Source organism: Castor canadensis, chromosome 3, assembly GCF_047511655.1.
Source record: "Castor canadensis chromosome 3, mCasCan1.hap1v2, whole genome shotgun sequence".
NCBI lineage: Eukaryota > Metazoa > Chordata > Mammalia > Rodentia > Castoridae > Castor > Castor canadensis.
In genome coordinates this window covers 26693794-26718028 of record NC_133388.1, presented here as the reverse complement: position 1 = coordinate 26718028, position 24235 = coordinate 26693794, and the positions used below count along the sequence as shown (strand labels likewise).

Genomic DNA, 24235 nt, shown 5'->3' with positions numbered 1-24235 from the left:
TCTAAATGCCCTTCTCTAACTTTACAGATTTATTCCTTTATTAAAAAGGTAGCCTTTATTAAAGAGGCTGCCTGATGTTGACTAAAAGACAGGATCCTAACGTTTTGTTCTTTCTAGATGGGATCTGCACCTTCCAGTCTTCTGGTTTGTAGATGTTAAAAGCTTTGTATTAAGGCCTGGCCTCAATAAGTCTTGGGTGACCAAGAGAAGTGGCCTTCATAGGGTTCCTTAAATTACAATACCAAACTCCAATTAGACCTTTTCTATAAAAGTAAAAAAAGTAAACCGAAGTCCCCTATACAAATTTCTACCTTCTAAGCCACCCCAATACTCAGAACCTCCTTATGGGTGATTCTCCCTTCAATAGGTAATGTAGAAAGAGGGCAAATCTATGTCTCTTTCCAGCTATCAGATCTAAGGGAAATTAAAAAACATCTAAACAGCTGTACTAATGCCCAAATACATTCAAGCCTTTATCTCTGTGATCCAAACCTTTCAATTAACATAAAAGGATATTATGCTTCTACTAGACCAGACTCTTTCCTCATTAGAAAAGCAATGGGTTCTGGCCCAGGCTGCTCAGGTTGAAAATGATTACCATTTACAATAAGCCCCAATACTAGTGACACCTGGAAATAAGGGAATAAATGCACTTACCTACAGGGGCACAAATAGTCTCCTTGACAGATCCACACCAAAAGGGGATAATGATATTGCTCAAGCAGTAGAGTGCTGCTTTGCAGGCATAAAGTCCTGTGTTCAATCCCAGTACAGCCAAAGGAAAAAAAATTATATATATAATATATATATGTATATATATATATATATTTGGAGATAAAAACATAGCTCAGTGAGAGAGTGTCTGCCCAGCATGTGCAAAGTCCTGGGTTCAATTCCCCAACATTACTAAATCAAAAAAAAAATGATAAAGAAGATAAATGGTGTTAATGTCACTTCAGCCATCTCATAGTGGAAAAAAAGTAATTTAACCTAGACCAGATCCCTCATTCTTCAAGTGAGGAAACTGAGACCCAGAACAGTTTAGAGACCTGCTCTCCAGAGTGTCAGGTGTCAATGTAAAATAACAACTTTGCTTTACAACAATGCCCTAAAAAAAATCCCCTTACCTTTCTACAACATCCTAAAGAGGCTATCAGAAAACATACCATGATGAACCCAGAGTCACAGGTGAGAGAGAGTCTCCTCAAAGATAAATTTCTGATACTCAGCCCCAAATATTTGTAAAAAACTCAGTTTGTGGCTTAAGGAGAAAAGTCACTGAATCAGCTAATACAACTAGCCAAATCTGTGTATTATAACCGGGACATTACTAACAGAGAGAAAGACAAGAGACATGACCTCATTGCTGCCCCCACCCAACTGGGGCCTACATCTCAAGTTTGCTACCATGGTGGACAGGAGGGACATTTCTGCAGAGAATGCTCAAAGGGGACAGACCAGGAGACAGCCCCACCCCCAACCAGGACCCTGCCCTCTCTGCAAAGGTAACCACTGGAGGTCTAAGTGCCCCCACCTCCAGATGGAAGGCGAGGTGCCACCTCCTATGGATTGATGGGTCCTGGCCCCCTGTCCACACTCCACTTCATGGCATCAATGTTGAGGAGCCTCATGGTAGCCATTATGACAAAAAAACAAAACATCATTTTCTGGCTAGACAGTGGAGCTCATTTCTCTATTTTACCTTTCTCTCCAGGTCCCCAGTCCAGTGACAAAAGTTATCATTTGGAGCATATCTGGCTAGCCCCTAGAGCACTATTTTACCTGGCCTCTGGTCTGCTCTTTGGGAAACCTCCTCTTCTGTCACTCTTTCCTCATAGTACCTAAAACTCCAATGTCCCTGCTGGGACAGGATTTACTTTCTCAACTAAAAACTCAAATTCTCCTCCCCCCAGGCAGCTATTTCTACTGCCCCCTCCTTCAGGAATAGATTCCACAGTGTGGACTGATGAGATGAGTATAGGGCAAGCCAAGGTGGCCCTCCTTATTCAAATAAAACTCAAAAATCCCTCACAATTTCCACACCCAAAACAATATCCCCTCAAGCCCCTTTGAGGAATGATAAGGCCTTATGCCTATCATAAATTCCTTAAAACACCAAAGGCTACTAATTAGTTGCCCCAGCCCATATAATAAATTCAAAATTCTTATAAAAGTTAATTTTAAAATACAAGTTACAAAGTAAACAACTAAAAAGGATATAGATAGGTAATAAATGTATTTTTTGAGAAGTTAAAGGAAAAAAGAATGTTTTTAGATAAAAAAGGATTTTATAAAGAAGGGTTTGTCCTAAAGATTGTTTCAAACAGGAGGGATAAAGACAAGCCATCAAAGGGCTTAATATGTTATATAAAGGTCTGAGTAAGTTTTAAAAGTGTATAATAAAAAATTTTGATGTGTAATAAAATTAGAATTGAATATAATCTAAGAGTTGCTTAAAAGATTTTTAGGGTCATGTCAAACTAAAATCAAATTTTCTATGTCTATAAAATAACAAGGTTATCTTAATATTGTTCTGCTCTGAGTAACATCTACAAAAAACCATTACAGAGAAAGATTTTATCAAAGAAATTATTTGTGTTTTCTGCTGATCTTGTCAAGCTTTAAGTATACTAAATCAGAGTTCATTTATATATTTGCTTATGTGTCTTAAATAACCACCTTATAACAATGTTTTGTCTATACTTTATCTAAATATGGTACAAAGATTTACAAAGTTATATACAAAATGAGCTAAAACTCTCTTTTATCCAAAAGTGTTACATTTAACCTAAATCCTGATAGCCCCTGCCTCCCACAGGTCACCTACCTAGGTGTGGCCTTAAAGGGACAGACTCACTCCCTGAGTCATGAGTGCATCAACCCAATCCTCCATTTCCCTCCCCCCATACCATAAGACAGCTTAGAGCTTTCTTAGGAGTTACAGGATTTTACAAAATTTAGATCCCTAGGTATGCAGTCCCTTAGCAGACACCTTTTTTATGCTCCTCCTAATATTCCTATTTAGGTATTAAATAATGTATGGCCACCCATTTCTCTTAAAAAACTTGCCTCCAACAGACTCTGCTCCTCTGGCTGACTATCTGCCTTACCTTAACCTTCTCAGGGAACTTCTCAGAAAACATACAGACCAGATCCTGCCGCACCCTATAACAATTTCTGTTAAACCAGGGGATCTTGTTTTGTAAAGGATCTTCTACCCTCTCCATTGGGACTTCAATGGACCAGCCCTCATCTAGTCATTCTCATGACACCCACTACTATCAAGCTCAATGGGATCCCCCAGTGGCGACACCTCTCAAGGAACAGTTAGAAAAACAGAAAAGGGAATTGGAGGACTCTTGGAGTTGTCTAGGGAACAACATTTCACAGTGGTTCTCCTGGCCAATGCCCATCCTAGTGCCTATGTTTCTTGCTCTCCTATTCTTAAGCTTCCTCCCTTGTATCATACTGCATGTCTGTTATTGATAATCAACAGTTCAACCAGGTGTACCTCCAGGGATACCAACCCACCAGGACGCCACAGGAGTCTGAGGATCGTGCCCCATACAGCGCCCCCTGTCAGCAGGAAGCAGCTAAGAGACTGACGCTTCACTCCAATTCCCAATCCTCAGCCCCTACCCTCATCAGTACTAAAGAAAAAATGGGGGAATGATAGAACAATAATGCCACCATTTATAAATCAGCAGCCATTTTATCCTCAGACCTCACTTGAGAAACTTCCAAGGACAGCCCCACCCTTAAAGAGAAAATCCCGCTCTCTAAGACAGCCCCACCCCTACCAGAGACTATTACACATGCGCTAACTTCCTTAACCTCCCCCTTGATAAAAGCCACGTGTGGCCCAGATTTGCTGCTGTGCCATCTTTTCCCCGGCCAGCCTAGCAGTTTGGGCCTGCCATTAAACTTTGCTATATGGACGTGAGATTTTCTCGTGAGCTTTCTTTGTGAGTGGCATTTTTCCTAACAGTAACTACAACAAATGTTAACTAAATCTGGGTGGCACCAGGTGCTCGAGAGTTTTTGTGTTCATGCTGTTTTATGCACATCTTTTAATCCTGACATTTTTTGCCTAAATGACACAAACTTTGGAAGAGGGAATGACATCATATTTGAATTTTTCCTTCCTTTTCTGAACATGTTTTAAAATAGTTCTGCTACAATGATAGTCCCAGGTCACTGGTATAAGAAAGTCATTGTTAGCAAAATAGAGTACAATAACATGTAGAGTCTGAAAAAGGAAAGCTTCCTTGGAATTGGTAATCGTGTGTTCCTCCTCCAACACCCCCTCCTGCATGCATGTGCACGCACACGTGCATGCAAACATGCACGCACACATAGAAAGAAACCAGAATTCCTATTTCTAAGACTCCAACTGAGTTCAAACAATCCCCAAAATATTATAAGCAGAGTAAATGTATTGACGTTGGTGGACTGGATTAAATTACTGTGCCTTCAGAGAAAAGCATCTTATCCCAGAGCTGGAAATTGCCCATAATCACTGAGATACTAAGTAGAGAAATTAGAATTTAACTCCAGAATGACTTCTACTTCTTATGTATTAATTTTCTTTCCTAAAACTTTTCCTTTTTCTTCTTTTTTCATGCAACTTAGTGGCATTTTCAACACTGGACTTAGAATATTCCCTGATCTGACCAAAGTGTATTCCACTGATGTATTCTTTATACTGTAAGTATGCACAACATGCAGTGTTTGACACTATTTTGTTACTGACAAGAACTAGGGTATAGCCATGGGGATTGGCCAAAAACAAGTAAAACAATTGTTCTATGGAGGAAACAGTGATCAGTGTGACAACCCTGATGAAGAAAGTGAAGCAGGACTGAAAAATGGCCATTGAATTTAGTAAGGTGGGCCACTGGTGATTCTAACAAGAATAGTTCCAGTGGATTGGTGGGGGTGGGGATATAGGGTTGGGAGGGGCTGAACAGAGAATTGGAGGGGAAGAATTAGAAAACCAACTCTTATGAGAAGTTTTACTATTAAAAGGGAGCAGAAAATGTCTCAATAGTTGGAGGATATCGGGAGAACAGGTTTGGTTTGTTCTTTTCGTTTAGGGTCTCACAAATACTAAAAAGTGCTTCTATAATGAGCCTCATCCCCAACCCTGTTCTTATTTTAATCATTTTTTTCAGTACTGGGAATTGAACACAGGACCTTGCATTTATTAGGCATGCACTTGATCTATGCCCCCAGCCCCCTTGCTTTATTTTAAATGAAAGAAATTATAGAATATTTGCTGATGGGAATGATTGAATATAGGAAAAAATTAATGAGGATGATAGCTTATTTTCCATATTTTAAATAGCTTTTTAAACACTTTCCCATGCATCACATTTGCTACACTGAACACCTTATAGGCATAAAAGCAAGTTATTATTTTCTATTCAATGAACCAGAAAAATGAGAAGTGGAAAATCTAAGTGATTTTGTCTGAGCACAGTCCAATAGGGCAGTCAAGAGTCATTCTCAAACTACTTCCTGTGGCTTTTGATTAGTGGCCTTGTATTGTTTTCCAAAGACTGTGACACAAATCAATTGTCTTGCCTAATTGTACAGAAGAAAGACATATGAAGAGAGAATTGCACAGGTTGAGTTTATACTACAGAGTCAGCAAAATATGGAGCAATAAGCCCCAAACTCTTCAGTTCCTTCTAGAAAAAAAGCACAGTCTTGCTTCTTTGCTACAGAGAAGTTCAGTTAAAAACATAAGCAATATTCCAGGAGCAAGTCTGGTTCTCTGAGAGCATCCACCTGACAGTCTCACAAATAGAGGACATTTGAATACTGCTTGTGAAATGAAATCCATTGACTTTCCTATTCACAGAGAAAACACTAGTAGCTATGGTTGAAGTGTTTCAGATTCAGAAGTCTCTGAGAACCATCTGCTTCCCTTGAAATGAGGGATACCCACACCTAAACCTTGCTCGCTTCCTGCACACTGGGGACTCTGAATGCACATCTATCTAAGACAGCTCTCACCACCTCATGTGACCACCATTGTTACCAAAGGATAAATTAAAGTGCATTTGTACATCAAGAGCCCATTTCCAGAAAGAAAGCATTTGTGTGTGTGTTTTTGTCTTTCTCTCTTGCAGTGAAATCACAGACAACCCTTACATGACCTCAGTCCCTGTAAATGCATTTCAGGGACTGTGCAATGAAACCTTGACACTGTAAGTATTGCCGGTTTCATTCCTGCCAACAAGCAAATTTTGTTTTGGGTCATTGTCATATTTTTACAGACTAAGAACCCCTATGCCTTATAGTATGTACTCTGTAGTCTGCAGAGTTTCATGTAATTAAGTAAGAATATTGCCTTGTGGTGTGGTACTCTGTAGACCACAAACAGGTGGAGGTAACAAGACAGGCATATCCCCTTATTGCAATGGTTGGTGGATTTTTTCTGGGAAGGACCAGTTATGCTTTAAAGATCATACAGCAACTGCTCTTCTCTGCTTTTGTGAAAAAAAAGCAGCCACAAACACATACAAAAACTATTGGGCATATCTGTGGCCCTCTATATTTTGTTTACAGAAACATGTAGTCAATGAGATGTGGCCTGCAGGCCTTGTGGCATAATACTCTGTATTTAAGTATTCCCATGATAAAGAGGAAGAACCTGTGAAGAAAATTTAGGGAACTTTCACAAGGTCACTGAGTTAGAGAGTGGTGTCATTAGGGCTTTTCATACTCCCGTCATGCTGTCACTCAACAATCATAAATGATCACTAGGATGCTGTAAGTGGGTGTTAAACAGAGAACATAATGCTGCTTTGGATGGGTCCTTCTCTTTAGATATTTGAAAGAAAATGCTTTATCAGGGATAGTCACAAAATGTTCTAATAGAGAAGATCTAACAGAAATATAAAAGATAAGTTAATTCTCCAAGATGGTCACAAAGGAAAGTGGTGGCCACCTCTGTAGACCCCTTCTCTCTACTTTCAGTACCAGTACTCATGATCAGGCCTGGTGGGGTTTTTGCCTGGATTGTTGTGCATGCTCCCTGTCTCTGATCACACAACAATCTGGAGTTCCTGATCAGATGCAAACCTGACTCAGTTACTCCACAGCAAAAGGTCTCCACACAACTTTTCCAAAGGCTCTTTTTCAAGTCACTCAGAGTCTACCAGTTTGGGCCCTATGAACTATTGCAACTATTGGGAGTCTACCAACAGCTGAAGAGATTCAGCAATTTCTTCTCCTCACAACAAAGGAGAATTCTCATGAAAACACTGGAGATTTCTTCTCAGCCACCATTCCCTTTGACAGCGTTAAGAAGACCTGGGCTCTTAGCCAGCTCAGCTCCGAACTTCAAGGCCACATGCCTCCTGTGAAAAGGATTTCATTGTGCCATTTAACTCTCCTCATAAGAAAATCCCCACATTCTCAACTTCTTTACAGAGCATTACCTTCCCTGTAGGAAACCTCTTCTCTAAGGACCTCATATTCCAAGCAGATCTTCTAATGAAAGCTGCTCAGTAGGCATCTTAGAAATATCCAAGTGAAGGGACTTCATATTCCAGAGCCTAGAAGTGGGAATGGCATGGATTGACCATTATCTTTTCAGTTGATTATTTCTATATTCTTTCAAAAGTCCTTTGTTTGAAGCTCATGCTCAAACAAACAAAAGAGAAAAAGTTTAAACCTGAAAGGATAGGTGTTTAACAGCAGAGTCTGTGCCTATATTCCTGGTAGGGCAGTTTCAATCACAGTTTGCAGTCCTTTTTCTTTCTTTGCTATTTTATTTTTTCAATGCCTACTTGTCCATGAAGTTTTATTTCATCTCTAAAATGAAACTCAAACAAAGAACATTTTTAGTGTCCAGGAAGTTCAATAAACTTTAGGGTAATAAAAGAGCATAATTTTTACATCTTTGTAAAAGAGCTGCAGTTCAGAAAAAATAAACTTATCCATTAGCACTTTCTCAGACTTTGTGCCTGGGTCGCTGGAAAATACATTGCAATCTTCATCCAGGATACTTAGTAGCTACAATTAAACTCATTAGTTAATTATTTTAAAAAAACACATAAGCAACAACAATAAAGCCATGAGATTATTTCTCAGTTCTTTACAGTTATGTAGAATAAATTCAAGTTTTAGGACACTTCATTTAACAGGATCATCTCTTAAGTGTCCTTCATTATATTAGATATATAGTGATTTGATTTTCTCAGCAACCTTCTAGTTATGCATTATTATATTTTTACAGATAAATGAACAGTAGAAGAGGGGATGTGAAATTCTCAGGATTATCTAGCTATTAAGTGGAATTCTCCCACACACTCCTTAACGAGTTACCAGAGTTCACATCTGGCAGATTACAGTTGTCTTCAAAGTTTCTCTACAGTTGTCATTAGGAGTTCCCAGAACTGTACCTAATTGTGGTCATGGCTGTCTTCTCTTCATGCCAACAGCCACAAGTAAACCTTTTCTATTCCCATATAACCCAGAGTTCCCAGGCCAGTGGTCCTTCCTCTGCAGAAGGGATGTGTGCTTTAGGTGGTTAGAAAGAATTGTATTTGAGATCAAGGATCCTGATTTCCAACATTTCTATACCAATGTGTTTTTGGCAAGTCACCTCTATGTCTCAATAACGTCACTAGAAAAGAGGTGGTAGCATTTCAGACTGGCCCCCAGGAGTCGATGAATTAATTAATGGCAGAAACATAGCAACAAGTTACAACATTAAAACTTTCACAAAAAATATTGCTCTGTTTTCTTAGACTCGCTATGAAATTCAATTTAATTCAACCACAACTGTTAAACAGTCAATCTGTAATAGACTGTGAGAAAATAAGATTTATTTAAATGTGAAATAACATTTTAGATAGAAAATCTGTGCATTCAGATGAATGTCTTTAAAAATGTTCATTTTAAGAAACTGCAGCTACATGTCCACTATTGACATTGGGTTATCTATTACTCTGAAACTCCATTTTCTTGGAGTATGTGCACAATAAAAAAAAATCAGTTGGAAAATCTTTGTTCTTCAAAGTAAATCTACTTCTGAGAAAAGGTTTACTTTCTAGCACCTAAATCTGAAGAATGGGTGTTGAAACTGAGAAATATTTCCTGATGTCCTAAGCAAGTTTTCTTTAGGGTAAATTGGTAGACCTAGGAAACTTTATACTGAAGAGATGAAGTCCAACCATTCAAAACGGTGTCAGCACCACCTCTCACAGGCCATTGATTTTTTTTTCTCTCTATTGATTGTAGGAAACTGTACAACAATGGCTTTACTTCAATCCAAGGACATGCCTTCAATGGGACTAAGCTGGATGCTGTGTAAGTCAAGGGTAGCATAGAAACTGCTACCTTTCCCCACCCTCACCCCCATCCCCACCTGTAAAAGGACCATCCAGTGGGTCAGAATTCTACTGAGAGATACAAACCACCTGGGGATCCTGTTAAAATACAAATTTCAATTCAATAGATTTGATGGCTTTCCTAGTTTCAGTCTCAATATAGATACTTTACCTCTGATTACCAAAATGTGAGGGAATTTTTCTCCACCAACAGCCAAACTTTTTGCAACAGACACCAAACTACATGTTCTAACACTATGTACTGGAAGATGCACAGATCCCACAGGTCAAGGGCGCAGACTCATAGGTTAACCCCACTTCACATGCCAATTCTAAGCCCCAAGTTATAACTTGTGGTTCTGATCATTATAATTTAGGGTTTCTGACCCTCTGTTTCATTCAATTAATTTTCTAGAGCAACTCACATAACTCAGGGAAACATTTCACTTACATTAAAATATATCAAAAGGAAATTCAGATGGAGGGAAATATGAATGTGAAACAGGGCATGGAGTTTTCATACACTATCTGGGAGCACCACTCTCATGAACCTCCATGTGTTCAGCTATCTGGAAGCTCATCTGAACCCTGTCCTTCTGGGTTTTTGTGGTGAATTCATTACATAGGCATGACTGATTACTTCATTAACCATGGGTGATCAAATCAACCCTCAAACCCTTTCCCATCTTGGGAGGTTGGGAGTGGAGTTGAAAATCTCTATTCTATAATGATGCCATGGTCTTTCTGGCAACCAGCCCCCATCCTGAAGTCATCTAGGAACTGCCTGTCACCAGTCATCTGGTGAACTCAAAAGATACTCTTACCTCTCAGGAAAATATAAGGATTTTAGGACCTGTGAGCCAGGAAACAAGAATAAAAGTCAAATGCATATTTCATAGTATCACACTACTAAAGAATCTTTTGATATGCTATTTTGTTGGTAGGCTGGCAAATTTAACAAAGTTTGTTCTAGAGGCAACCTGTAGAGATTCTAACTAGGAAGATTTCAGATTATCTGATTGTCTTTTGAAATTAAACCTATGAAGAAAGTACACACAGAGACTACCTTCTTACCAGCTTTCTTTACATCTCCTATCATGGGCTCTGGGGAGGGGGGGTTTGCCATAGGCTGACAATGGATTTTAATTTCTTGGTGCTTCATTCAGTCAGTTCTAGTCACTGTAGCTATCCTTTGAAACAGAAAAGAAATCAGTGCACCATTTTCAACATACTTTCTTGATATTTTTATGTTAAACATTAAAGTTAGTTGGAAGAGTATCACAAATGTGGAAAATATTTCTTAGTTAGGAATAATTTGTTTCTTGATTTTTAAAAGTCTAGATTAGGGGTCAGCAACCCTTTTCTGGAAATGACCCAGATAGCAAATATTTGGGGATTTGTGGGACATAGGGTCTCAGTTGTACCTACTCAACTCTGCCATTGTAGTATGAAAATGGTAATAGGCAAGAAATATATTAGCAAATGGTTATGGCAATGTTTCAATAAAACCTTACTTACAAAAACAGGTGAAAGACACAATTCGATGGGAGAATCAGACCTCTGGTCTGGATGAGATCGTCAGTAAAGATGGCTGTTTTATGGAGAAATATGTGTCTATTTCTCCCAATTCCTGGTAAAGGTTAAAGGGCAACCATGGGATCAAGATAAGAAGTATCTGGATAAAAATATTTCAGTATGAGAAAGTTCAGATCCAATCATAACAGAAACAAAGATTTTTTTCCAATCAGTATTGTGAATCCAACTGGAAACTGTTCCTGTTACAAAACGATGTTCCATCTATTCATCATCCTACCCGAGGTTTCTGATTTCCAGTTGATGGAAATTTGTTTTCTTAGATTTAAGTGTATCAATGAAAGGTATCATGTGAATCCAATGTTGATGGTCATTGTAAGGCACCCCGCAGGTGGAGAAAAAACAAGGTCTGAGCTATAGATAAAGGAAAAAGAGATCAAGTTTCTAGAGTAATAAGGAAATAGTATTCACTTTATGTTTTTAACATAGGGCTGTTGTGTTTGGTCTCAAAGTTTATTGGATTTCAAATGAAGGCAAACACAACCTTCTAATATCCTCAGAGGGTTTAAGGATTGTAAATAGCATGTTAGCAATTTGCTGATTTCTCTAGAATTTGTGTTCGGATACTCTAGGTTCTAGTTTAAGTAATTTGTCATCCAAGGAGCAATCATCTGCCTCATGCCAGTCTGCTGAAATTAGCAGGTTTGACCTCAACTACACCCTTTTTTATTGTAACTGAATAATAATATCATAGCCAAGTTGAATAAATTCCACACTGAGTACAAGCACTGATGCTTCAACAGCAGTTGAGTAATTAGAAGTTTGTGAAAATTGTGGCAGATGTGTGAAAGCACATCATCCTGATTGCACATGGAAGCCAAGCACATTGTCATCACTCAGATGTGAAATTAATAATAATGCAAACATCCTTGCTCAACGGACATTGAACTGCACTCAGTCACAAGTCTTATGTTCACTCTTTACAACCTCTTTTCTAGTCTCTCCCCAGACATTCTGCTTGGAGGTATCCTGCTTCTCACACAACGTCTGACTCTCTGCATGGAATTTTCTATTGTCAAACTCTAGTAACTAGCTACTATCTAATAGTAAACATTTGATCAGGCAAAAAAAATATCTTTTTGATGTGTTAAGAACTTACCAAAACACTAATCATTATGAACAGAGAAGTCAACACAATTAATGTGCTAATTAGCATCACACATTAGCTGATTAGAATTAAAACACCACAGTGTGGAGCACTGGGAAAAGATGACGATAGAGAAGATTATAGGATTAAGCAGGCTATTATTTCTCATAGGATAAGTATTTGAACAGCTTGTCGGATATGTTCCAAGGTTGGCTTTTCCCTCTGCTTATGAGCACTTTCTCACCTGTTACTGTTTATAAGCAAGTGTCCTGAGTTCTGCAACAAACAGGATTTCCAAAGAGCAACCCAGTCTGTCTTTTGACTAATGTCAGAGCAAAGCAGAGGATTCCCCTCTGCTTTTCTGAACAATGAGAGCCATGGAAAAGAAACACACTTTCCCAGTAAAGTGTTCCCATGTGAGTCTCACAACATAACTAGGTGCCAACTCAAGTTTTCTTTAAAGGGATCATGGAGATATGAGTTGAAATTCCATCTTGGAGCTGAAATATAACCTTAAACTCCTCAGAGAGCAAAGATTAGCTGCAACAGCAAATTTTCTACTCCTTTCTTTGACATAAATCTCTTCTTTCTAAACATTACAGAGAGGGTGCCTCTATCTTTGAGAGAAAGATATGAAACTGGGCTTTCAGTTATTCATCCAGTAAGTCTTTACTGAATGCTGTATGTCAAGGGTGAGTCCAATAGGGAGTGCACACACTTACACACACACACACACACACACACACACACACACACACACACACTATAAATACCATATACATTATACACATAATACTGAGTGTCAATCGAATCTTTTCTCCCAACTCATTCTTGACTACATTGTTCTGCCATAACTATAAGATACATAATTTTAAATCAGGTCAGGATCTCTTAACCCCCTGTATAGAAAATTCTGACATCTCTTTTATAGAATAAACTTATTTTCAACAGGTTCTCAAGGAGGAATAACCCTCCCCCCAAAACAATGAAGAGCCATTAAACACACAGATATATCAGCATCTATCTTACTTTTAAGGGAAATATAAGTTCTATTCTCATAAACCCTTCCTTGTGTTTACATTTAGAAATCCTGACTTTCAAGAAATCTGTCCTTTCAGTTCTTACTATAAGTTTTCTACACTCTTTCAAGTTCCTTTATGTTCATCTTCTATAAAATAATCATTGCCTGAAGTACATTGCCATATAGCCTACCAAGATCCACGATTGATTTACCCAAACTGGTTTATAGAATGTGGACTCCAGAGGAATCAGGATAGGTCATGATCAGGGATCCAGTTTGACCAGGCTGACACTCCTAGAAAAGTTTATGTGATAAGTGGATTTGATATGAGTACTTTCTTCCTGGTTACTCAGGCTTCTCTATCTATATTTCCTCTCATCTTCAGATAGGAAATAGGAAGAATCTAAATCCAAAGTTAAAAGCTAAACGTGGCAGTCCTCAAAACTTCAAATATCACTAAGGAGGTGGATGCAGAAACATCATGTGTTTGAGGCCAGCCTGGGCTACATAGAGAGTTCCAGGCCAGCCTAGGATATCTAGAGAGACCCTGTCCAAGACAAACAAAACAAAAAACATCCACAAAATAAAACCAGCAAACAAAAAATTGCAAAAGACAGAGTGATGGTTTCATTTTTAAGCACCTAATTATCTCTAAGAGGTTGAGTACACAAACAATATATTGGTTTTAGAGAACACAGTCTCCTTCCTGCAAGACCAGTTCATTTGTGTTTCATGTTGGCTCCATGTACCTCCTGTATATCCTTTTCCCTTACTGGACTCTGGCTGGCTTTCCCAGTTTGAAATCTTCTGTAGCATTTCTGGTAAACTGCAGTGCTTATCAACCAGTCTCCTTATCCTCAGGGGTGTATTAAATATCAGATGAAAACACTACAGAATTAGACAAGCAATAATTTAATTTTATGACAATTTCTAATGATTAAAGCAAGCCGATTTTCACTCACAGCAGTTGAAGATGAAGAGGAAGAATTGAGATGAGCTCAGCAGCACTTCCTTGATTTTCAACAGTCTGGGAATAGGGTGTGATCTGCAAGCTGCATTGTCCAAAGAATACAAAAGGAGTCACAAACCAGTACAGTTCTTATGCCAAGCTTAATTGTCAAAATCATGCTGTTCAAGATTGTCTCTCCAATTGTTGTTTTCTCCAAGGTGGCTCTCACCTACACCAGCTTTGACTAACCAAAGATCTTCATGGACACAATGGGTTGAAGAAACCAAACTATAATCAAGTGGGGACCATGAGTGGTGACTTTCATGCAGCAATCCATTGGAAAAGCATAGATTGGTTGCTTTAAGCATCTTAGTTAGGTCTTTGAACATATATGAGATTAATTAATTCTCTCCATGTCAGAGAGAATTAATCTCTGTGGACTGAAACCTCCAAAACTGTGAGCCAAATAAACTTTTCTCTTTTTAAGTTGATTATGTCAGATATTTTATTATAGTAATGGAAAGCTAACTAACACACATTGACAGCTGAATGCCCAGCTACTTCCTGAAGAAGCCATTATTTGGGGCATACCTTTTGTAAACCAGCTGCCTTGAAGGACAATCATTGCCATCAAGAAGGTCAATTGGCCAAATGCCACCACACTATGCTGTCTTCTTTTCTTTCATTCTCCATTATTTTTTCTTTAAAACAATCATGTGTGATGTGGAAACTCTCTGGTGACAAGTGTAGTGAATATTTATTAAATTAACGAGTAATATAGTTTATCAGCAAAAAAAAAAAAAATCATGTGTGTCAGTATCAGAGCTTGTCCATCTCACTATCTTGAAGGAAAGATCTATTTATTTGCTCATCGACAATTCCCATCCAACAGTTATGCAGCCCCTGGACTTGGCACTGGGTGCACAGCAATGAATAAGACAGAGAGCTTTCATTCTAGTTAGAAAGACATAATATATAAGCAAACAAATAAATAAGCAAGTAATTACAAATTTTGATAATGCCATGAAGGGAAATAAAGAGTATAAGGAAGCAAACTGGAAATTGCTAATTTAGATTAAGTAGTTTTCCATTCTCTGTTTTTTAAAAATTGAAAGACCCAAAAATGTAGAACAATTTGTAAGAGCTCATTGTACGGAGTCCTAGTACTTACTTGTCATTTGGTTTATCCCCATCTTGCCCAGAACAGGCTGACTGATAAAAACTTTTCTACATTGGTAGTTGATACTCTTCTTACCCACACTGCTCCAGTAAAGACACACCTGGATTCAATTAACAAGAGGAAGTTTCTCCATGAGGGCTCTGGAGAAAGAACCCTGCCTGAAAGTCCTCATGTTTCACTACCATTGTCAACCATCATTCTTAAGAATTTTCCATCCTGAAGAGCAAACCCCATTGGTACACTAATGGAAGTATTATTTGTAAGCAGACCTCCTAAGGGTCTCTGCTGTATTCATTTTGCATCAACCTGGGGCCACTCACTAGAGCTTAAATTGGCTAGGCTATGCTGTGAATTATTTTAAATGTGCAAATTGGGATAATTTATAATGAAGGTACATATGTGCTTTATCACTTTTTATAATTTTGAACTCTAAAAAAGCTATGGGGGAAAAGGGGCCAGTTTCAAAATCCTTGGAAGCTTTTGTTCATTTGGAGGAAATTTTGTTTTAAAACCACTTTGTGACTTAAATTGCTTCAAAAATATTATACTCTCAAATGCCCAATCAGTTTTCAAAATAAAAAGATCAACATGCTTATCAAATCCCTTCCATACAAGGTATATACTGTAATCTTATCTGCTTAAACACCCCCCCAACCTCCACCAAAAATAGTGTTGTCAGATAAAATAAGTGCCATTCAATTAAATTTGAATTTTCAACAAATAGCAGATAACTTTTCCTTATAAGAATGTTTCAAAAATTGTGCAAGGAATATTTATATTGGAAATCATTCAATGTCTACCTAAAATTCAAATTAAACTGGCATCCTGTGTATTTATTTGCTACATCTGGCAACCTCTCTCAATTTCTGACAGTCCCTATCACATTCACCTCCCCTGCCACCACCATCCCATTCCTGATTTAAGCCCTGCCTTCAAGAATAAGTGGGAATACCAGTATTAAGAAACAAAATTTAAATCAGTTGGTATTGAAGAGGATTAAAAGCACAATTGCACTGGCCAGGAAATGGGAAATTTGTGCAACTTTAATGAAATTTATATTTGTAAACTTAGAACATAAATATACTCATTTTTAAAGACTATTGCCATAATTAATGTATAAAAACCTTGCACAATTAGGACATAGAATGTTTTGAGTGCTTAAACTAGAAGAAAAACTGTCTTCTACATTCTCAAAACCCACTTAATAACTAGGGAAGCCATGATCACATTTTGTTATCATCTTTGTACTAATTTTCTGTGATTGCTTAAACTCACTTAATTTATCTTCCCTTTTTTCTCTGTCACTCTCTGTCCAGTTACTTAAACAAGAATAAATACCTGACAGTTATTGACAAAGATGCATTTGGAGGAGTATACAGTGGACCAACCTTGCTGTGAGTAAAACAAAAGTCTATTTTAGCTTATTTGGAATTTTTATTTGTTTGGTTTACTTTTTTGGAATAGAAGGAAACATGGAGAAGAGAAGCTGATGTTCAAGGGTGGAGAAGGCTGTTGTCTTAGAGAAAGGCTTCTGCTAATATATTCTGCCTGGTTCTATAGGCTACCTCTTGGGAAAATGTCCTTGTTCTTTGAGACTTAGAAGGCCCCAAGCCCCAACATGTCATCCTATAAAGGTTCTATTCATGGAGCAACTGCTGTTTGCAGAATTCAAACACATGAAGTCTGCAAATAGGTGGAAGGCATTCTAGTCTTTGTAGAAAAATTGTACATGAGTATGTACTGTACATGTCTGGCATGAAGAAGAAAGAATATAAATGATAGTTTGACTCATATCTAGAAGAACTTAAAATCTCTAGGAAACAATGAGATAGAAACATTTTTAAAATAGCTGAGAAATGTACCTATTTTCCTCTGGTTTTTACCTCCACATGCAATCAGTGATTAAGTTCTCTCAATTCTGTTTCCCTCAAGCCATCCCCTTGATTTTAGCCTAGTTCATAATCTCATCATTGAAGCATCTAGTCTAGTCCTTGCCAAAGTGAAACCTGGTACCCAAAAGATGATGAAGACAATCCATTTGGAACAAGCAGAAACTATTCATATTTAAGTTATTAAAAATATGAACAAATTAGTTATTAATGTGTATGCCAGTGACCGCTGACCCTCAGCGTCAGGTAGGAGATGGATGCATTGTGAGAGTAGAGTGGTTGGTCTGCAGTTCTGAGGACTAGACACTTTTTCACCATTAATAATGCTATTTTACTTTTAGCTTAAATGTACCCAGTTAAGTAGGTTAGAAACTGCTGTACCATGAGAGAACAAAGCAAAGTACTTAAATGCATCCTGCATTTTTCTTTTTACAAAAAGCCCAAAGCAGGTGGGGAAGAAATGTGTTAACCTTTTCCATTCCAGTGTTTTTTTTTAACCTGGCAGATATCTTTATTTGCATCTTCAAGATAAAAATGATATTTAGCCAACAAATGAGGAATGTTTCTTCTATTTTTTTTTTATAAAAGTACTTTTACTTTGGAGAGAGCCTTTAGAAATAAGTATTTGAAACATTCGTCATGTGATTTTTCCTGATGAAAGTGGTAAACACCATGAAAATTCTTTTCTTAAAAAACTTAAACAAAATTTAACTTTTTAAATCTTTCAAATTAATTTTGTGTGAGCTTAAATTGTGTGCCCTCGATTCAAATGTTAAAGCTCTAACTTCTGTACCTAAGAATGTGACTGTATTTGGTCTTTAAAGATTTAGTTAAATTAAAATAAGGTTATTGAGTTGAACCTAATTCAATCTGACTGGTGTCCTTATAAGAAGAAGAGATTAGGAGATACACAGAGACACTAGGGATGCCAGAGGAAAACACGTGAGGACTCAGTAATCCAAGGAGAAAGGCCTCGGGAGACATTGAACTTGCAGCATCCAGAACTGTAAGAGAACACATTTCTGTTGCTTGGGCCACTTGATCTGTGGTAGTTTGTTATGGTAGGTCTAGCAAAGTAATGCAGAGTTTCAGTGAGATTAAAAAACCATATGGATAAAATTTGAAAATAAGACAGATTAGTTTGCAAAAACAACTGATTAACATCAGAGAATATGAATTTCCATTAAAAACATGTATTTAATTACTGGATTAGATTGAAAAACAAGAATCTTAATTTAATGAGTGTAGCCAAGGTTCCCTTATTCATTTGAAAGTATTTACCTTTGTGTGGCAACTTTTTCAACTGAGACAACCATTTACACCAAAACCAAAATAAACTAAACCAAAAGCAGACATCATGTAGTCATATCATAAGTAGTTTAAAAGTAATATTCAAGACTAATTAAGCACATTTGGTAACAATGCATCCACTTTAACAAAAAGAATTTTAGATATTACTTTCTCTTCATCATAACCCTTTAAAATGTATTTTGCATTTTAGAATGTACATAATATAACTTCATAGCACTTCATGCACAGAGCTCATGAATATTCATATATCAGAGTGCATTCTCAAATTGTTTTTACTTATAAATAAATATGTGAGATTGAAAGAATTTGAATATCAATGATGTAGACCAGAACCACTCAAAGTGTGAGTCCCCCATTAGGTTAATGGCTGCTTAAGAATGTAATCAAAGCACAGCTTCCTCCACGGAGATGGTCTTGCCCTGAGAATGAAGTCACCCAAATTGAACAGTGTGCTTAGTGAAGAAGTTGGCTTACAACCCAGCACAAATTTGTTGCTTTGTAAAGGACTAGTATGAAACCATTGGCCTCTGGGCAACACATTTTGAGTAGCAGTAGCATAGATGACACAAGTCTCCAAATCCACTCTCGCCACTGTCCTCAAATGTCCATAGTTTCAAATACAAGTAAGATCTTAAAACCCCAATGCTGGTCTCCCATTTCCCTCAGGATAAGGCATTGGTGTGGCATGTGAGACCCTGATATGATCTTCAGCTTTGTCTCTCACACCACCTTACACCTCTGACCAATGATCCATCCATAGTGAGCCTCTTTGTTTCCCTAATGTTCAAACTTACTAATACAACTATGGTAAACTCTTATTTTCTTATTACCTGGAAAAGCCTTCTACATTCTTATCTAGATGATAAGCACCCACTGATACCTTGATATTGAAGTGAACTTTTCTTCTCTGAAGTCATTCTTGGCCTTCCTTCTCCTTAGGGGAAAACTTCTTCTGTACACCATACACCATGTGTGAATCTTCTTTACCTATATCTTTAGGCTATCCTAGAGGGTAAGGGTTATATCTGTCTTATATCTATAGTTTTAGTTCATATTATTATGCTTGAGACATAGTAAAAGCTTAATGAATATTTGTGGATTAGTAAAGTGCACAATAAATAATCAAATCATACTTCAGCAATCACTAGAGTATTTAAGTAGTAATCACATCTTAAAGATATTTAACATGTTGTCCTTAAGAAAACATATCTATTTCTATTTCTTTGGAAGTGGTAAATTAAACTAGTCATTGGTTTGCAGTACTTGAAATGTATATATATATATATATTTATGGCAACATTTTCTCCAACCAAAGTAAAAATAGCTATGTTCTTGGTGCCACTTCAGCTTGTAGAAAGTGAACTAGATAAGAAGTTATATGTGAAATTAACTCCTGATTTCATCACTTACCATTTGTAAGACCAGTGACATATTCAAGCAGGCAGTTATGTATGTGGGTATGAAAGTCACAAACTATTTCAGGGATAAAGATCTATCCAAGACTCTGTGTAAGTCGTAGTGGGAGAATGGATATGGAGGAAATTTCAAAGAATGGAAAGAATTAAGACTTCTAAGGGCTGGTAGAGTGGCTCAAGTGTTAAGAGTGCCTGCCTAGCATGTGTGAGGCCCTGAGTTCAAACCCCAGTGCTACAAAAAGAAAAACAAAAACAAAAACTGAAACTAACAAAAAAAAACTTCTGATAACCCTTCTTATCAAAGTAATTTTCCTTAATTCATTGTTAATATTAAGTTGGTAATACTTTTAGGGGAAAAAAAAAGATAATACAAAGAGAGTGAGAAAAGTGGCCATGTAAATGAGTGACAGATGTCTTCAGAGATAAAGAAAGAACTGCTTGCTAAGTATTTACATGGGTAAAACCAATAAAAAGAAAACTAATTCAAATCACACAATCTCAGATTCCATCAATTAAATCTTAAGTATTTTACATGTGTGTAGGCAAGAGTGAAGTTGGAAGTCTTTAAAAACTTTACCTGTTCCCCCAGATTTCCTCATCCTGAATAGTCAAGTAGCTATTTCTTTGCCACCACAGAAGAAGACTAAAGTTTGTTTTCAGCAAAAATGTCATCATGAAGATTTAAGGAGAATAGGCACAATTGATGACAGAAATGAGGCACTGTTCTGAAAACAGGATGATATGAAAGTTTGTATTCAATATATAAGCTCAACAAGTCTTTCTATCCACTCAGCTGGTAAAATACTGGCATCAGAATGCATACACTCCAGTGAGGGGATTCAAATTCTGAGGAAGCTGATAGTCCCAAAGGAAAAGAAAAAGAAAAAAACACAAAAATGATCATTGCTAGTTTCTCACAGTTGCTACAATAAAGTTCATCAGTCAATATGCTAGTCAATGATCCAAAGCTATGACAAATACCTGAGAAAATCAACTTAAGGGAGGAAAGACTTATTTGTGTCCATGGTTTTAAAGGTTTCAGTCCATGGTTGGCTGGCTCCATTGTTTCTGGTTCCGTAGTAAGGCAGAACATCATGGCAGAAGGGCAGGGTGCTGCAAATCTGCTCACCTCATGATGGCCAGGAAGAAGAGAGGAAGGGTCTGGGAACAAGATACCCTTCAAAGGCATAATACCAGTAACTTACTTCCCCCAACTAGGCCCCATGCTCCAATGGTTCGTTTCAGCTGCAAATTCATCAATGGATTTACCTATTGATAAAGATTAGAGCCCTCATGATCCATTTGCTTCTAAACACTACTGTAGGACCAAGCCTTCAACACATGGACCTTTCATATACAAACTTTTATATCCAAACTATAACAGCTAATAAACTTATATATACAGAACTTCCCATAAACCTCCCTTGCAAACAAGAATAGACACTTGAGGATCACCAGACCTTTTAGGAAAGCCATTGACAGGAAAGGCATCAACATATCACAATTTTCCATTCACAGACCATTCTTAGTTTAAATTTATTTCTCAGGTTCTGCTGTTGTTAATTGCTATTGTAAATGGGATTGTTTTCTTTAATTCTTTTTATGATAGTTCATTGTTAGTTTATAGAAACATAGCTGATTTTTGTATGTTTATTTTGTATCTTGAACATTAGTGAATTCATTTACAAGTTCTAACAGTATTTTTGGTGGGATTTTTAAGGTTTTCCATGTATAAGAACATGACATCTGCAGAGACAGTTTTTCTTCTTCCTTTCTTATCTATATGCCTTTTTATTTCTTTTGTTTGCCCAATTCTAATAAGAAATTCCAGTACTCTGTTAAATAGAAGTAGTGACATGGAAACAGAGACTAGAACAGAGAAAAAAACAGAAACAATGCAAGAAACAGAAGAAAATTTCAACCAATATTGTAGCAAATGTTTCAAATGAATCAAATAATTTCCTATATAGCAATATCCAGAAAACAAAAACTTTTACCAATCAAAAATACTATAGCCAAAGCAAACAAAATCAGCAGAAAAAATTAGAGATAAAGTGGATACCCGCTCCCTGAGAGAGACAAAGATAAAAGAACTGAAAATTAGAAAGATAGTGATCTAAAACACAAAAAGACTTAGGAAAACAAAATGAAACCAAAAAAGAAAACAATATGAGAATATTTCCCATAAATGAAAGAAATTAGTTTTCAGAATAATAAGACTCACAAAGAACCCACATGACCGATAAAAAGAAATATGAAGGTACATCATAAGATATGAAATCACTGGGATCAAAACAATAACCTAAAAGATTCTAGAGAGAAAAACATGTTAACTATAGGAGCTGGGGATCAGAATGCCATTAGTCTTCTCAACAGAGCAACATTAAAAGAAGCCAAGAAAGCATACCCTTCAAGTGTGAGGGAAAGTGATTTCCAAACTACTGATCAAGTGTAATGAGAAAATAAAGATACTTAAGACATTCAGAGTCTCACAAACTTTATTTTCTATTTACTTCTTCCTGGGTGTAAACCAGGAAAGAGAATTGAGGAATTCAAAAACGATGACCAACACAGAAAACAATTGGAAATCCCTTGATGAGTGCAAAGGAGGTAGTAGTTGTCTACATCAGAGCTAAAAGCCCAAAGATTCCAAGAAAGAGGATTGATCAATTCTCTGACGGCACTGCGAGAAACTTGTCTGAGAGGTTCTTTATAGAACTTTGGAGCGTGTGGGAAGACTTAGCAAGAGATTCAGTCAAACCAACAGGTGTAAATAATAATAATAATAATAAAAAGCGAAAAGGAGCCAGGTATGTGATGTACACTATAGTATCATCACTCAGGGGCCTAAGGCAGGAGCATCATAAATTCAAAGCCAACAAGCAGATAGACAGATTGACATCTCAGGAAGAGACAAAACAGTTACACTAGAAAGACAGTGGAATCACAATATGCAGATTTGTAACTACCAAAATCCTTAATATGGATGTGACCAAATAAGCCCTAAAACTATTTCAGAGAGTAGACAGGAGAGGTGGAAAAGAGAGTTAAACCCTCATCTTCCACAGTATGGAGGCAGTAGGTGATTCAGGATGCAAGGAAATATCATCCCAGTAATAATAGAAATAAAACTGAGGAGAATGAACACTCAAGCAAAAGCTTTAATGGAGGTTTTTTTCTCAAGAAAAGGGTGAGCGTAGAAAAAAGGGCTGTGGGAAAGCACTGATAGATCATGCTGATAAATCCCTAATCAGAAGAAGGAACAGGGCTCTTTATCTAGAGTAGTCCAAGGTCTGATAATTTTCTACTGATCACTAATTTCTAATTTTCCACTAACACTAATTTATTTTTAAAGAACTCCCTTCCTCATGTTTTAAGATTTTTTTCCCATGTAAAATATTGATCAGTGACTGGTTCATTTTTGGAGACATCATGGTGTCACCCTGTACCTGGTAAGTTTTGTCCCTCTGCTAAGATCAGAAAGACAGGAAGGGGATAAGCATAAGAGATGGGCACTGTCCACACTCTGCCAACAAGGGGAGGGAAGAAGCATATTTTGCAGAATTGCAATAAAGGCTAAAAATCTATCCATCTCTTATTCCCATGAAGGTCCCTGTCTACTTCAAAACAAAAAAAAAAAAAAAGAGAAATATTTACAATTTTGGAATGGAATACCAGAAGTTGAAAGTAGTGGCTTCTAAGGCATCAGAAACAGGACTACAGAGAGGGGGCTAGACCTGGGTACTGTTGTTTGTGTTATCAAATTCCAGTATAATTTAAAGAAATATTTTAAATTCCAGTATATTTTAATAGGTCCATGTATTGTGTTAATAAAAATTAAATTTTAAAAGAAAACCATAATGCGTAGGAAGTTGATGGAGTTTGTCCGTATTTGAAAGGCCAGAGGAAGCCTCATTCTTCAAATGTGTTTGTTAACTAATCAGGCATGGTCTGCAACATCTCTTTAGTTCTTGTCTTGAACTTTAGTCAAAATCTTTATTACCTCATTTCTTACAAATCTCCTTCCCATAACTAGATCCCGGAGGGAATGGACTATGTGTTATAGTTTTGTAATCCCTCCACCTCAAAAGAAGACAACTGAAACCCAATAAATATTTGACACATTCTAATTGAATATCAAACAGTGCTGATTTGGTTGTCACTTAGTGTAAAAACCAAACTTGGGAAATCTGAATTTCCATCTAAAGGAAAGAGAATTGGATATCATACATATTTCTGCCTCACAAAGTTTTTTCAGAAAAGAACATAGTCATCTCTAGTAGTCAGCAAAAATAATGAAACTTACCCATTTAGGTTACCACCTTTTTTCAAGGTCATTTCTCCAAAAAGAATCTAATACATAACAGGTACAACATCTAGAATGAGATCTATTCAATCTTTGCTATATTTTAAACAGGCTTTTTAATTTAGCTTGGGAATTTA

The 24235-nt window shown here is 37.1% G+C and overlaps 1 protein-coding gene across 1 annotated transcript in view; it reads left to right on the top strand.

Moving 5' to 3' along the window:
* Tshr (thyroid stimulating hormone receptor) overlaps positions 1-24235 on the top strand; it is a 163390-nt gene that overhangs the window by 110097 nt on the left and 29058 nt on the right. Inside the window, exons 6-9 of the mRNA XM_074066959.1 lie at positions 4633-4707; positions 6138-6215; positions 9259-9327; positions 16494-16571. Coding sequence (XP_073923060.1) covers positions 4633-4707; positions 6138-6215; positions 9259-9327; positions 16494-16571 — 300 coding nt within the window. The remainder of the gene's footprint in view (positions 1-4632; positions 4708-6137; positions 6216-9258; positions 9328-16493; positions 16572-24235) is intronic.